This window comes from Macrobrachium nipponense, chromosome 11, assembly GCF_015104395.2.
Source record: "Macrobrachium nipponense isolate FS-2020 chromosome 11, ASM1510439v2, whole genome shotgun sequence".
In the NCBI taxonomy this organism is placed as follows: domain Eukaryota; kingdom Metazoa; phylum Arthropoda; class Malacostraca; order Decapoda; family Palaemonidae; genus Macrobrachium; species Macrobrachium nipponense.
In genome coordinates, this window is record NC_061087.1 from 40,259,204 (window position 1) to 40,275,463 (window position 16,260).

General features: G+C 44.6%; 1 protein-coding gene across 1 annotated transcript in view; it reads right to left on the reverse strand.

The window, feature by feature from the left end:
• The window catches only part of LOC135205462 (CCR4-NOT transcription complex subunit 9-like), a 175,178-nt gene that overhangs the window by 96,992 nt on the left and 61,926 nt on the right, over positions 1 to 16,260 (reverse strand). Inside the window, 1 exon segment of the mRNA XM_064236117.1 lies at positions 8,583 to 8,713. Coding sequence (XP_064092187.1) covers positions 8,583 to 8,713 — 131 coding nt within the window.

A 16,260-nucleotide genomic window follows, 5' to 3' on the forward strand; every position in this document is an offset into this window, starting at 1 on the left:
GAAGATTGTTCTTCAGTTATTTCCTCCAATAAGTCTCCTTCATGAGATTCATTACTATCCTCTAAATCTCGGCGAATGTCTGAAGAAGCATTACGTTGTGCATCCAGCTACGTGTCACGCCTGGCATCCAGCCGAGCGTCCTGCCGAGCGTCACGCTTGGCATCCAGCCGAGCGCCCCGCCCGGCGTCCAGCCGAGCGCCCAGCCGAGCGTCAGGCCTGGCGTCAAGCCTCGCTGTCGCCTTAACGTCGTGCTCTCCAGACCCTCGAGCACGAAATCTCGAAGGCGAAGTAATTGGGGAAAAAGCGGGGCGAGGAGAAGGAGGAGACTGCCTGGATCTCTTGACTGGCAGCTTATCATCCTTCCTCCTGTGACGTGGCTTTTCCTCTTTCTCTGCAACCAACGAGGCAAGTTGATGTTGCAAAGCCTCAATCCTCTTCGATTTAGGGCTGATCCTGTGAGAAGACGAGGGGCGAGGGGAAGCCCTCCTCCTTCTCACATGGGCTGCCACAGGTATATCCTTAGCGCAACCAGGGCGCTCAAAAGCATTGTCGTCAAAAGACATCCTCTCCGGCGACGATCGCAAAACAGCAGAAGAGAAAGGACTTGAAGCGTCCTTCTCCCCGAGACCAAAGGTGACGGCCGCCTGTGCGACATCTTGCATCTTTGCTCTCTTTTGCAGCGGAAAGTCTTCAAATTGCTCTGAAGACGACCACAAAACCGAAGGAGCTAACGGATGTGCAGCGTCCTCCTCCGAGGAATCAGAGACGACGGCCGCCTGTGCGACATCTAGCGTCTTTGTTCTCTTCAGAAGGCGCAATCGCTTCCGAAAGCTCCAACCGCTGCATGGGGAGGACATTTCTGATGATGAAAAACACTCTTTCAAGATCCGTTTACAAACTTTGGAAGCCTGGGAAGCGCCCCCAGGTCTTGCCGAAGGGACATCAGATCGGTTGTCCGACCCCCCTTCTGCAACACTCGGGGCACTATCACTACACACCACTGCACTATTAACACCTTCTAATGCGAGCACTTTTGATTCCAGGCTACGCAAAGATTCAAGAATCATTGATAGGGTATTACCCTCCACAGAGATTAATGTAGGGCCCGAAGGCATCACAGGTTTTGGAGGGATAAATTCTACTGGACGTGTAACTGGCGTTACAATCCTAGAGGAAGACCTCCTTACCCTATCTCGTTCTAGTTTATATACATATGATTCATACGCCTTCCACGCAGAATCAGACATACTTTCACACTCCTTGCAGCGATCATCAAACATACAAACATGTTTCCTACAATTCGTGCACACTGTGTGGGGGTCTACCGAAGATTTCGGTAGCCTCACCTTGCATTCTTCCACACAACATACTCTGGCGCTAGTCGAACTAGATCCAGACAAAATCAAGCCAAATTCAAAACAATCCACAATTAGCGTATGCCTAACCACCGATCCAAATCAAATAACCAAAAATCAATCGGGATACTCAAGTAGCCAAAGAAGTTCCAAAATCCAATGACGGAGGTGCTGAAAACAAGTGTTGACAGTACCGGCGACAGAGAAAATCTGAATAGAAAATGGGAATGGTTCCTGACGCCCGCCTCCCAGCGGCGGGAATGGGTACTACCACCCGGCCGACCACTGCGTGTGCCGGAAGTTTTGAAATTCTGTCGGACTTCGGATAATACAGCTATATATATATCTGGCAGGTAAGCTTCATGAACAAATAATATTGTAATACTTACCTGAACACCTTAATTAGCCCTGGTCACTGAACTATATCCCCACAAATTATCCCACTAAGTGAGTATTTAACTGCCAGTGCTACCAACGCTATAGGTAAAATTTGTCCAACAAGTTACCTGTGTTACTGTTGGCAACGCTGCTGTAGGGACTCCTAAATTGAATCAACCACTACTGATTGAAGAGGGGAGGAGGGTGGGAATCATCCAGCTGTCCAGGTAAGTATTAAAATATTAGTTTTATAATGAAAACTTCATATTGCAATACACTCCCTGAACACCTGAATTAGTCCGATTAACAACACTTAATTGGAGGTGGGATCAATCAAATTCAGCCCGACCTGCCCACGAAACCTAAGTTGGTAATTCAGTATCCACCTACTATGTATCAATTATGTAACCTCACCTAGTTGCTCAGCTCAGTAGGTGAGGATGCTTGTGGAGAGAGTACCTCAACATCAGTCTCTTAATTAAGGTCTCGTCTCAAGTCAGATTAACCTCCCATTTGGTATTCTATACCTCTCATGTAAGGAGGGGAAAGTGAAGCCTCCCATGTGGCTACCTAGCCTCTTGTGTATGGAGAAGTGGAGTGAGCAGGTTCTTCGAGATCTCAGCTGCTTACTGACGACGAAGATCATGGTCAGCGGCAAGGAAAACTCTTTACATGAATGCTAAGCTATAGAGACTGTAACAGACTTAAAACTAATACTAATTACTTGAACCCTTACTCCCTAAATGAAAGAGAATAATTATAAAATTACACTGGCCGCAACAAAGGGGCTTAGCAAGTAATCCTCCTCCGAAGAAAACTGTTTATCCTTCAGAGAAAAGGATGTAAAAACTGACACCAACTTCCAAGTCCCTGCTTCCAAGATTGCTGATACTGAAAAATTCTTTAGGAACACCAAAGAAGTAGCCATCCTCCTAATACTATGTGCTCTCAGGCGTGAACAACCACTAGAAGACTCCGAAAGGGATGAAGAGCCATGAGACGCCTCAGAGATAACTTCCCGTAAAAAGAAACTTATAGCATTTTTGGAAATTGGATGAGATGGGTTCTTAGGAGAAACAAATGAGGTCCTAGGATGAGGTAAAAGCTTTGCTGTTGATAAATAGAATTTTAACACTTGTACCAGACACAGCCCCATTTCCATCTTGTCGCCTGGAACAAAGTCCTCTAAGGAGGAAACTTTAAATGCTCTTGGCAGCAGATTCAACTTCGACTCTGACTTTGCCACAAATTCAGACAAATGAGAGATATATGTCTTGTCCTGAAATGATACCGTTCTAGCCACTGCCTGTATCTCGCCAACTCCCTTGGCCATAGTGAGGGCAACTAAGAACAACACCTTCTTCGTTAATTCCCTCAATGATAAGGTTTCTACAGGTTTGAATGCCGGAGAGCTCAACAATTTCAATACAGCCGCTAAATCCCAAGATGGGACCCAAAGCAAAATAACTAGTTGCTCAATCCTAAAAGATCTCAATAGATCATGTAGGATCCTACTGCTAGCAATTTCCGGTAGGTGGAATCTGAAAGTGCTACTGAGCATTGATCTGCAACCAGTAATCATAGAGTATGCTAAGTTTTCCTTTTTCCTCAAGAATAAGAGGTATTTTGCTAGTTTTGCGATCGTCGGGCGAGAAATGCTATGTCCCTACTTCCGGCACCAGTTACGGTACATTGTCCATCTGGCTTGATAAAGTTTTCTCATCGACCTTTTTAAACAGAAAGACAGCTCTCGAGCCACTGCCTTCGAGAGACCCGAATGTCGCGCTGCTCGCTGGACAGTCTCCAAGCAGCTAGCCTCAGCATGTGGAGGTTCCGGTGGAAGTAATGGAAGTGCGGCTGTTTGAGTAGATCTTTCCTCTCTGGAAGGAGTACCGGGGCTTCTGTTAACATTTCCAGAAGGTCCGGAAACAAAGGTCTCTGCAACCAGAAAGGGGCTATGAATGTCATCTGTGTTGGAACTGAAAGGAGGGAATGCATACACCTGCAGATTGTCCCAAGAGTGCAACATTGCATCCATCCTGCACGACATCGGATCCACTACTGGGAAAAATATACCCAATGACAAAAGTTTAGTCTCGTGGCAAAAAAATCCACTGTCACTGGCCACCTCAACAAATGTTGCACCTCTTCCTGTATTAGTGTCCATTCTACCCTGAGAACCTCCTGTGACCAATTCAATGCGTCTGCTAAGACATTGAGTTTCCCCCAACACGAATTGGGGAATGAGGGAAACCCTGCAATCTTTGCATCAACAACCCTGCAATCTTTGCATCAACAAAGCACCCTTTGCGCTACGTCATTTAGTACCGGCGATCTCGTTTCTCCTTCCTTCTTTAGGTATGACAATGCTGTGACATTGTCCAAGAATAGAGCTACTACTTTGCCCATTACTAGCTCCAAAAAATAACTCGAGAGCTTCTTCCACCACTCTCGGCTCCCGAAAATGTATGGATTGCTACCGATCCAGATCCCTCCAAAGGCTGCTGGCCTGAGCTTCCTCTAGGGTTGCTCCCACACCCTGATCTGAGGCATCTATATATAGATGAACATCTGGGAGGGGGAGGTCCAATCTTACGCCGATGATGTTTTTCTGACCACAACCGAAGATCCTTCAGGCAAGAATTGTCCCAGACTACCACTGCGTTCTCTCCCTGAAAGTTCCTGCGATTCCTGCGACATACCTGCAGAGAACACATCTGGAGACGAGATCCCGGAACTAGAAGCGAGAGGGAGGACATTCTTCCTAACAAGATCTTCCATATGCTCACTGGTTGAGCTCTGTCCGATATAAATACTCCTAGTTGACGTAGGACCGCCAGTACTCATTTTTGTCAGGAAAACTCTGAAACTATGCATCTGAATCTCCATCCCTAAGTAGATTTTCACCCAAGATGGAATTACAGAACTTTGGTCGAAATTCATCCGAATCCTCGCCTGAATTACTTCTTCTTTGGATGGAGCTTGAATCAGTCAATCGTCTAGGTCCCTCCTCATGCGAAAGCCACGATGATGCATTATCCCAAAAAGCGGAGATATTACCCTCTTGAATACCCGAGATGCTGTGGTCAGACCGAAACAGAGGACCTTGAACTGTAATGTTCCGGATGGACCTGAGAAACGAAGGAACTTCCGAGATTCCTGATGAATCAGAACCTGGAGATACGCATCCTTGAGGTCCACCGAAACCATCCAGTCCTCTCTCCGGACCGACCACAGCACCGACTTTAAGGTTTCCATGTGAAACTTTGTCGGTAATACCAACCGATTGAGACCCGACAGATCTATGATGTGTCTCCATGACCCTCCCGCCGTGGCGGTAACGAAGATTCGGCTGTAAAATCCTGGGGAAGGGGGAGCAGGCTCTATTGCTCCCTTCTCCAACAAGGACAGAATCTCTGCAGCCAACGCCATCCCTCTGATGGAAGACGGGAAATAACTTGGAAGGTATACCGAAGAGTCAGACAGAGGAAGAGGAAAATGGAAAGGGACTCTGTACCTGTTCTTCAACACCTCCACTACCCAACTCTCTGTGTGTCACTCCTTCCAGATGTCCTAAAAGAGAGTGAGACAACCTCCAACCAGTACAGGCGAGGGCAAAATCTCCTACTTTCGAAAATCCTTCTTCGAATAGACAGTTTTAGAAGAAGGGAAAGTAGACAACGCTTAGACAAGAAGCTTGGCGAGCTAAACCCATAGAGATGGAGGTGATATGGTTGTCAAACAAAACCAGATCTGAAGGAACATACCCATCCTGTTTCAGAAAACCCATTAAACCTGATAACATCCACATCGAATGTGACAGAGCCTCTGATTGATTTCAGAAGGTATCCTCCAAAACACCTGCTTCATGATTAGGAAGCAAGGTCGAATCCTGTCTACCCGAACCTATGAGAGCTCCCAACCTAGCGTCCGCCTCTCTCAGCGCCTGCTCGACCTGACCAAACCCGACCAATTTACTATAATTTTGAGGAACAGAAGGCTTGGTTGAATACATCTCGAACATCGCTTGATTTGGCTGAATAGGTTCCTCTGGAGTCTTGACTGCAGATAAAGTAGATGGATGTATTCCACCATCCACTTGTATTCACTTTCATTAGCCTGAGAAAACTGACCTCAGGGACCGGCTCTTCTTCCAAGAGGCATTCCCTATCATACTGGTCCGACTGAATCGAAGCAGGAACGGAGACAGGATGACCACCTGAAAAAAATTACCTCTGAAGCACCGAATTCATCTACCTCTTTACCGCAAAGATAGATGACGCAACGCCTGAATCAGCCGTACTCTGAAATACTGAATGAGCTATCCCAGTACCGAACATACCTGGAATCAGAACACCTGGCGTAAAGGTGCTCAGTTGCGCAATCCCTGCACCATACAACGACGATGACACAACCGCTGAGAGAGCTGCACCCGGCTGTGCAAGCGCACCACTACTTGAAGACGATGATGAAACGCCTGATCCTAACGTACCTGGTTGAATCAAACCAGCACCCAAGAGCGGAGAAGCCACAATACCTGACCTGCCTGACCTAGGCGGTACCACCAACCCAACCAGATGGAAATCCAGAGCAGAAGACACATTGGTAAATGGAGGGTGAGTGTTTACTCCCGAATAACCTGAAACCAAATCCGAACAAACACCGTACACCTTGGTCAGAGGAAGAGACGAGCCCATCAGAAAAGCTGAGGTAGAAGTTGAAGGAGAGGGGAAAAGGGAAAAAACAACACTGGAGTGACTACTGGAATACCCACCGCTGAAGTTAGACAAGTGGGGAACATACTGGTCGTGGCGCGCAATCAACTGTGCCCATACTAGGAAATTATGGACTGCAGAACCCATTGAAATTGCCGACTGAAGATTACTTTCTACTCTGCTGACAGGCAGGACTGCTGATACCATTGGAACTGTTATACTCGAAGATGGAGCAATTGCATCAACTATTCCTGACGACCCTGAATGCGCTGCCATTGAAGCATTATGTCTCAAAGCCAACATTGGATGCACGGATGTACCTGCGGAAGTTTCCGCCACTGCCTGAGAAAATTGTACATTATAAGATTGCGAACTTGCTTGCCCCATGGAAGGAGCTACGGAAGCTGACAAAGTGTGGGGATGCACAAGCGAAGAACCCGATACCAACTCCAAAGAAAGGAAGACGAAGCCAAAGGTTTTGGAGAAAGAAGATAGACAGACTCAACTCCCCTTTGATAATCTTAATACACCTCATTGGTACACTTAGGAAAGTTCTTAAGAACATGTTCGAGAACATTAGCAAACCCGAAATGGAAACATGTCTCACCAGTAACCTATATCCTTGAGACAACCCTAGCAATTTGCATTAGACTTAGATAAATTGAACTTTAGATCAACCGAAATACCACCACCAATCATAGATCCCTTCAAATTTCCCACTGAGGGAAAAGGAACCTTTGAAGAAGATGGAGTATATTACCCAAAATCTCCATACCAAACACCGAAACGAACTACATCTACAACCCCTATTACCGGCTTAAGATGCCTCTGATGAAAGGACTTGATAGCAGGAAATAAAACTTCCAAAGGATCCAAAGACGAACCCATCATGCTGGGAACTAAATCTGAAATAGAACCCGAAGAAACCTTCCCCTTCAACTTATCTTCCTGTATGCTGCCAAAATCGCTATCCCTACTCTCGTCTGTGTCTGAGTTAGACTAAACACTTCAGAACTTATCACCAAAGGGGAAGGGGGGATATCTGCTGCCAACACTGTCTGCTCCGCACCGGGGAGGCCAGTAGATCCTACCTTTCAGGCTTGCGGTCTCCATGTCCCGCGGCACCCGTTAGAGTTGGTTCTGGAATGGGGGGGGGGGAGCTGAAAAAGTGTGATTAATATCACTTACACTACTATTTCTACCACTATCCTTGTTCTCAGCTAGCTTATCCATCTAATTAGCAAATAAGTTTGACATGCTGGATGACAGTCTATCTTTTAATTTCCTAAACAGCTCTGACTCTAGTGCTTGTTTATCTATAGCTTGCCTATCTACACTCGTCTTACGTCTACTCTTAGCAGCTAGAGATTTTCTATGCTTTAAATAATCCTCCATCTGATCTAACGACCAGTAACTACACTCCTCAAACCTCTGTCTGATGCTGCATTGAACCTTCTTACAAGTAATACATAAAGAATGTCTGTCATGCTTGAGGGTACTCATCCTCTGCTTGCATGTAGAGCAAGACCTATGATACCCAACATCTCCTCCAGTCAGTTGCTTAGAAGATTTGGCAGACGAAAGAGGCGTGGAGACGTTGGACAACGGCGTTTCTTTCTTTAGTTTGTCCATATTCAGTCCAATCAGATCCGGGTCAATATCATGAGAAGTTCCAATCAATCAACTAGAACCAAACAAAAATTAGAAGCGTGGTTGTAATACAATACCAAAGTTGTAATCCAGAATCCAAGGCCAAACTACATATGTGGGGGTCGGGCTAAGACCAAAAGTTCCCATGTTGCAGGAGCCTTCCTTACAGCACCACGAACTGAAAAAATTGAGGAGCCAGGCTGCTGGTGGGCACTTCCTACAGCAGTGTTGCCTATGGTACCACAGGTAACTCAGTAGATGGACAAATTTTACATGCAGCGTTGGTAGCGCTGGCAGTTAAATACCCACTTAGTGGGATAATTTGTGGGGATATAGTTTGGAACCAGGGCTAATTTAGGTGTTCAGGGAGTGTATTGCAATTTTGGAATTTCTCCTATAACAATATAAACAATAGATTAATATCAAAATATACTTCTACTATATTTTCTAAGGAAAATTCTTTAGCCTTTTCATGAAACCTTACCTCAACTCCAAAAGTGCATTTTCTCTGGTGTCTGGATTTGCTAGTTCAATGATCCAAGTGTAAATCTTGTCTCTTTCAGCATTTGTTATGCCACTCCCTGCACCTAGAAATCTTTGATTCTGTGGCGCTCCCTATAAATGAAGAAAATGGAGTTAAGATCAAGACTGATTTGTACATAAAGAAAATTAATTTCATAATAAAATGTTCTCAAGGGTAATGTAAAATTGTTAAACCTGGTTACATTAGTATGTCAGGATACTACAAATGAATTCAAAACCAATGTTCATACTACAGAAACTGCATCTGACTTGAAATATATCTTTCATGTTAACTCCGGATACAATGCATGAGCTTTAGATTACAAATGACAGGCTGCTCTATTAAACGGCAGGTCTATGAAAACACCAGTTCAACCATTTTATAAGTGGATAAATACCTATGGTACATAACAAAGGTTTCTATACATTTGTGACTCATATCCAGAACTTTACCAAATTCTCTCTCTCAAGTTACCAAATTACAAACAACTCAGTTCCTTGTAAAAATAAAACTAAAGCCTTAATAAAGCATTTCTCAATATTAAAATGTATTAGGGAAAAACTCTATCACGAGAGTATATATAACGTTCTAAAGGGTCCACAATAATACAAAGTGTAAAAAGTCCGTGTATAATTTTGAAGACTTTACAGAAAGCTTTCGAACCCTTCCTTGGGTTCATCTTCAGTCCAAATGAACAATAAGTTACAACAAGTACAGAGGTAAATTTAAAAAACAGTCGAAGATCGTTGACAACGGTCGTTAGCTCGTTAATGGGCCAGGTGATGAAGAAAGAGGGTAGTTAATAACAACTAGGTGATATCCTCTCCCCTATCAATCCTTCTGGCTGCAATTCTGTTGGATCTTCATACAGGTTGTTGCAACATTACATGAAGTCCTTCATCCAAGGGCGTAGATTGGGCACCGTAATCAGACTCCCCCGGGCCAGCGGTTACCTGGACTGGAAGAGGCAAGGCAGAGGCAGCATCAGGAGAGGGAAAAACAGAGCCTGTCCTACAGTTAAAATCTTTTAAAAACATACTAGTAATATAAAAATTAACAAATGGGTCTTCGTTGACAAAAGACTTGTTTCCTTTGAATGATTCTCCTAAACTTAAAGCAGCTACTTCGACTAGTCGTCTGACATTTACATTGTTACTTTTAAAGATAATTTTAGCCTCGTTCCAGTTGGGTCTATGATCATTCCTGAATGCATGTGCTACTATTGCGCTGTTTTGTGATTGTAGTTCATAAGCTCGCTTATGTTCGCCCAAACGTATAGTATCTAGTCCCCATCCACTTTCACCAAAATATTTACTATTACAATCCATACACGGTAGTTTGTAAACGCCTGGGACTATGGGATTTTTATCATTGTTATTGTTTCTTACGAGGGAGCGTCTTATTGTATTTTCATATTTGAACACAATTTTAGTTTCCTTCTGACTTTTGTTTATATGTCCACTTATATTCTTTACTTCTGGATTAAAGGGAAGGGACAAATATCTTTTTGGTTTTTCCTTGGTATTATCTCTCAGTCCATAGAACGACTTCCTTGCTTGCAAAATTGCTTTCTCAATGAAGTGAGGGGGATATCTGAGACTTCTAAAAGTAGCCGTGATGTGTTTAAGTTCACCGTGATGAAGAAACGAAACCAGTTTTATGGGTGAGATATGTGGATGACATTTTTAACATTTTTAAAGGTACTGATGAAAAATGATATTGTTATAATACAATAAAGTTTCATACATACTTACCTGGCAGATATATACATAGCTAAGACTCCGTCGTCCCCGACAGAAATTCAAATTTCGCGGCACACGCTGCAGGTAGGTCAGGTGATCTACCGTCCTGCCCTGGTTGCAGGATTTAGGAACCATTCCCGTTTTCTATTCATATTTTCTCTCTTCCACCTGTCTCCTGCGAGGAGGCTGGGTGGGCCATTAATCGTATATATCTGCCAGGTAAGTATGTATGAAACTTTATTGTATTATAACTATCATTTTCATACAATCAACTTACCTGTCAGATATATACATAGCTGATTGACACCCTTTGGTGGAGGGTAAGAGACAGCTAACATGGAATAGACAGGTAAACAACATATGTTGTAGGTATAAATAAACCTTGGTTCCTATCTGATAGGTGGTAGACTTCGTGGCTGTTGCCCGGTAGTCTGCATCACCTCAAGACTTTAGCGAGATATGTGATCTATGGCTAAGAGTTCTTGTGGGTCTGCCGATGGGGTATTGAACCGCTTATTCGGCAGAGCCTGAAAGGACTTTGTCAATGGGTACTGGACCACTTCTATGACAATACACCTTATGAAGGAGCGCAACACCGATCCCGATCACCTGATCCTAACACGAGGGTTTGCGCTCAAATTGAAAAGTTATCCCACACTCCTTTCAAAAACCCCAATAATTTCACTAAGTTAAATAACTTTAACTCAAAGTTAAGGATCAGTGTCGGCTCCTTATCCCAGTAACGTATCCGCAGAAACGTATAAACCAAAAAAAGAGAAGGATCTCTCGTAGGTTAACTTGACATCTTTTGTGTAATGAGAAGTCACCACAGAGTTGCCTCTACCGTACAACACAGCTAATATGTCTTATATATATATGACATATTGTTATGTAAAGAACAAGAATTTGCAAAAGCGCGCACTTCCTGCACTTTTAATTCTCAGCTGTTTGAAGGAATCAAGTCACTTATGAAGTGCTTAGGAGATCTCCATGTTTCAAAGAAGACCAGGGCTTTCTTGAAATGGATCTCTCCTGTCTGAAGCCTGAAGCCTGGCAGGAACCTCGCGCATGGCTGGTGCTTCGCTCTTGGTTGGAGCCTAGCGCTTGTCTGGTATCTTTTGCTTGACTGGCACCTCGCATCTGGTTGACGCCCCTCGCGCCTTAGCTGGAGATTCGCGCCTAGAGCCTGGCTTGCGCCTGGCTGGCTCCTCGCGCCTGGCTGGCGTCTCGCGCCAGGTTGGCGCTTTGTGCCTGGCTGGCGCCTTGCGCCTGCCTGGAGCTTCGCGGCTGGCTGGTACCTCACGCCTGCCTGGCGCCTCGCGCCTGGTTGGCTCCTCCCCACTTGCTGGAGCTTCGAGCTTGGTAGAGTCTCGAGGATGTCTGGCAATGTCCACATCGGACACTCTTATCTGTCCTATATGTTCGCATCTAGCGCATCTGTGTCAGGTTGTAGGCCGGTCTTTCTCCTCATCAGACAATGACAGTGTTCTTGGGGGGGCTGTCTGCCTCTGGCGTTTTTTACGCCTGTTTTAGCATAAGGCTCCTGGTTGGCGCTACATTGTCCGAAAGTCCTGAACATCCACAATAGTAAATCACAAGACTGGAGAAGGGTGGAAGAAATTCTTCCACTTTGAGCTTTGGCCTCTCCGGCAAAGGGAGGTGATTGTAGTCAGCTACATCCAGTATACGATAGGATATCTAACAGTATGAGAGATAAGAGTCTTCCTCCGAGGAGGATCCTTCTTGAGTACTTCCCTTGTTCACGAGATCTCTTCTTACCTGTTTGAAGGGGCTTCTCGTTGCAGAATCTTCCCTATCCTTGTCCGAAGGAAGGAAGAAGCTTGGAAGTCGAAGGAGACTCCGAGCTGAAATTGGGAGTACTCCTGATTTCTAGCTCTTTATTGTATCCCTCTGAACACCTTCTGGGAAGCATTTCGAGCAGTCATCGCATTCCAAAGACTCTGTAGGCAAACGTTTGAACCATTCTACTGTAGATGAAAACGTAAGTACCCTGCCTGGACAACGAAACCTCTATCTGAAAACACTGAATCATTGAATCAAGAAGGTTTTAGTTCTTTTGCCAGACATACTATGCTGGCAAGAACCCATTGCCTAATCTCCATAGAATCTGATGCGAGATTCCAATGCTCAAAAAATTCACTTGTCTTCTTGATCGTTTGGGACCAAGAGAAACAAAGAATTCCCTCATAAAAATTTCTCAAAGAAGTTTGATGAGGAGCAGTTCCATCTTGTCGGAACATAGAATCTGTGGCCACAAAAAAGATCCCATTAGAAGTAAATGATATCCTACTCTTGTCATATTGAGGTATCGTATAAGATCCCGAAGATCTTAATCCTCTGCTATCTCCAATCCCTTTATAGAGACAGAGTATAGCCTTTTACTGCATTCTTTGATAGCAGATATATACAAAGGTGATTCTTCCCTCTGAAAGGGAAGAAAAAACCGCTATGTGGTTCACAGAGGTATCGGAAGAGGACAGTTTCCTCATTCCCTCTAGCACGATCTGCAGCAATTCTATATCTTGTCCATGACTATTGTCATTTACCTTGAAAAATCCTCTCATTCATGTCCACTTCAGGTCAGTCTGCACGCAGACAGACTCAGAGTGGAGAGGTTGTTAAGGTCCATTTATAATAGATGCTGATAGAATATTCAGACTGTCTTAGAAAAGACTTCCAAAACATGCTGTGAGAAGAACGTGACCTATGTGAATCCAACCTCTCTAAGGCCAAAATGAGGCATAAAGTATTATCTTCTCTTTCTTTGACGCCCTTTATCTTAAATTCTGCAAATAATTTATATTTAGGGGAAAAAAGACTAAAGTTTATTCCCCTTTCTAAAAAAAAATAAAGATGGCGTATATTGCTACCTCTCTTGGTTCGAGGAAAAGGAAGCAGTCTATAGGAAGCCTGTTCGTCTTCTACCTTACTAAGAGATCTATGAAGAAGACTTTCCGCAGGTTCTCACAACTCTTTCCAATAAATGTTAAACATGTTAACAGTTATTATCATCGATCGAGAAGGTTCTCTTTGTTAACGCGAACAGGAGCAAAAAAAAGAGATTCTCGATGCTCTTTGCGATATGAGAGTCGTGAAATCGGCCTAAGTGATTAAATGGGTAACGAAATCAGGAACGAATCTTGCCGTTACCGAGCCTGGTGTCCGAGAGACTACTGGACTCTTAGGTTAATAACTCGCTAAAACGAGAAAATCTTGGATGGTGCTCTTGGCTCACTGCACCAGGCTGGCGCTTCTGGTTTGCGCAATTTGCGCCAGCTGGCGCTTCTAAATTGCGCCAGGCTGGCGCTTCTGGCGCATTGCGCCAGGTTGGCGCTTCTAGCGCTATGTGCCAGGCTGGCGCTTCTGGCGCATTGCGCCAGGCTGGCGCTTCCTTCTAATTCTTTTTAGGTTATGTGCCAGAACACCTGTGCCTTTATGGTACCCGACATCCTTTCACATGTTAATTCCGTTCTTAGTAGGAAAAAACTTTATATACGTAGTATAGTCCATTCAGGGAAACAAGTTCTGCCACAAAGAGAATTTTTCCCTTCCGACTCATCCATCTTCTCTGAGCAGGTACTCTAATAAGCTATGCTTTCATAAGCATGAGAGCATTATATAATACTATAATGTTCTGCTGCGATAGAATCCTTTAATAATGTTACCTACGGTAAACAGCATTGAAAGGTTGTACTATCTCTCTTATTGAAAGCTTCTTAGCAAAAGGCATACAATATTTTATTTATGTTAGCTTAACTATCCCCTCAATCCGAGGTTAAGACCGCGATTGTAGGGGAGAGATACGGATAGTTATTCCATCCCGCAGGAGAGAGAGATAAACCCGACCGCTCATGACTGACACCTACATGGTACTGCGTTGGTCTCAGGCTCTCAGCGAAAGCAGTCTCTGTTAGCCGTCTGGCCTTACTCTTCCAGAGTTGCCAGCTACTCCATTTAATAAAGGAATCTTATAAAATTATTATCAAACTTCAGGAAGTTCGTATTAAAGCCATATTTAAGCGAAACCAAGAACTTCGATAAATCTAGAAGCTAAGTAGGTGTTGTCTTAACAATCCCTTTAAGCGTAGTCCTTCCTAGGAAAGTTGTAGAAGGATACTGGTAATTGAGTTGCACAGCAAAGAAGTAACTACGTTATGTGTTTATGATTTGCCCGTATCGTATTCTCATACAGCAGATACTCTACTACCTTCTACTATCTTCGTTCTTTTCGTTAATAGAACGATAGAAAGAGTATATATATATCCTTAAGGAAGGAAGTTAATCCAGGAACTCTTTAATTCTTCGTGATTTCCTCATAAATCGCGGAAGAGACAGAATTCCTGTTCATCACTAGGGTTTACGGAAGGAAGTAGATATTTCCTATCCGCCATCATACCCAAACGTCGATGAGATTCTTATTAAGTAAAACTCCAAAGCTCTTGCCTCCTTAAAACGAGGGAAGAGCATGGATGAAGGAGAGAGTCCGCATTGAGAGGAACTGCCTAACACAGGAGTCTTCTGAATAATGAAAAGGGGCTTCTCTTAGTATCAGAATCCTTCTGACAAAAGCAACGGCTGCCTGTGCGACATCTTGCACATTTGCCAGGGGAAAGTTGCTCAAGTTAAAAAAAACTCAAAGAGGAGTCTCGCGACTGACCTCTCTCTCAAATGAAGATTTTGGAATATTCTGATGCCTGGCGCCTGGATCCTTGCGCCTAGCACCTGGCGTCTGGATAGTTCCGCGCGCTAGAAAGGAGACTCGCTCCTGGAACGTTCCGCTTGCGTGGAAGGTCCCGTGCGCCCTGATAGTTCCGAGCGCCTCTAGTCTTCTTTTACGAGCCTCTTGCCAGTAAACGTTCAACAGAAGCATCCTTCTGATTGCCACTCTACTGTAAGGCTCCTCAGTCTAGCCGTTTGTTTTCTCTTTGAAGGCGCCTTGCGCCAAGAAAAAAGTTCTGGAACGCGGCTCGCGCTCAGTTGCTGGAACGCGGCTCGAGTTTATCTGTATGAATGAGGGCTCTGCGCTAGTCCTGTTGGAACGAGGCTCGCGCTTAGTCCTTGTTGGAAACGCGGCTCCGCGCTAGTTCCTGGTTGGAAAACAGCGGCTCGCTGCTGGCTGTCGGAACATGGCTCGCGCTAGCTTGCTGGCTGGCTCTCAGCCTCTCGCTCAGTGTTCTCTTAGTTTTCAGAGAACACGCCAGATCGTCCGAACTCCAAACATGTACATTCTTCGTCTTTTCGGATGTAAGATGAAGAAACGGAAGAAGAGACGCACTTTTTAAAGGATGCCTTTCCAATGGCTATCCCTGGCAGTCTGGGACGTTCTACAGATCCTGCCGAGGGAACGCCCGATCAGTGGGGATTCTCCATAACCTCCGTAAGGCTTTCGACTTTCCTTCTCCTCTGGGCTTGTGAGCTTGGAAGAGGTCTAGGCCTGAGAGCGAGACAGAGCCGATCGGACGCACCCTCTACTATTTAGGACGCCTTTCCAATGGCGAACTTGGCAGTCTGGGATGTTCTACAGATCCTGCCGAGGGACGCCTGATCGGTGGGGATTCTCCTAACTCCGTAGGCTTTCGAACTTCCTTCTCCTCTGGGTATGTGAGCTTGGACTAGGTCTAGGCCTGGGATCGAAACAGAGCCGATCAGAACGCACCCTCCACTGCACTGTGAACACTAAAATCACTTCTTACCTTTCAATAGCTCGTATTTTGCGCTACATTCCTTTGTCTTCAAATTGCAATATGAATTTGAAAATTCTGTGAAGTAAGAAGGAGATGAGGATACAACACTACTAGTACTGTTAATGCTCTAATTGCTCGTTAGTACGAAGAGCTATAAAAACTTCTAAAGGAAGCGTAACTAATTCTATTCCT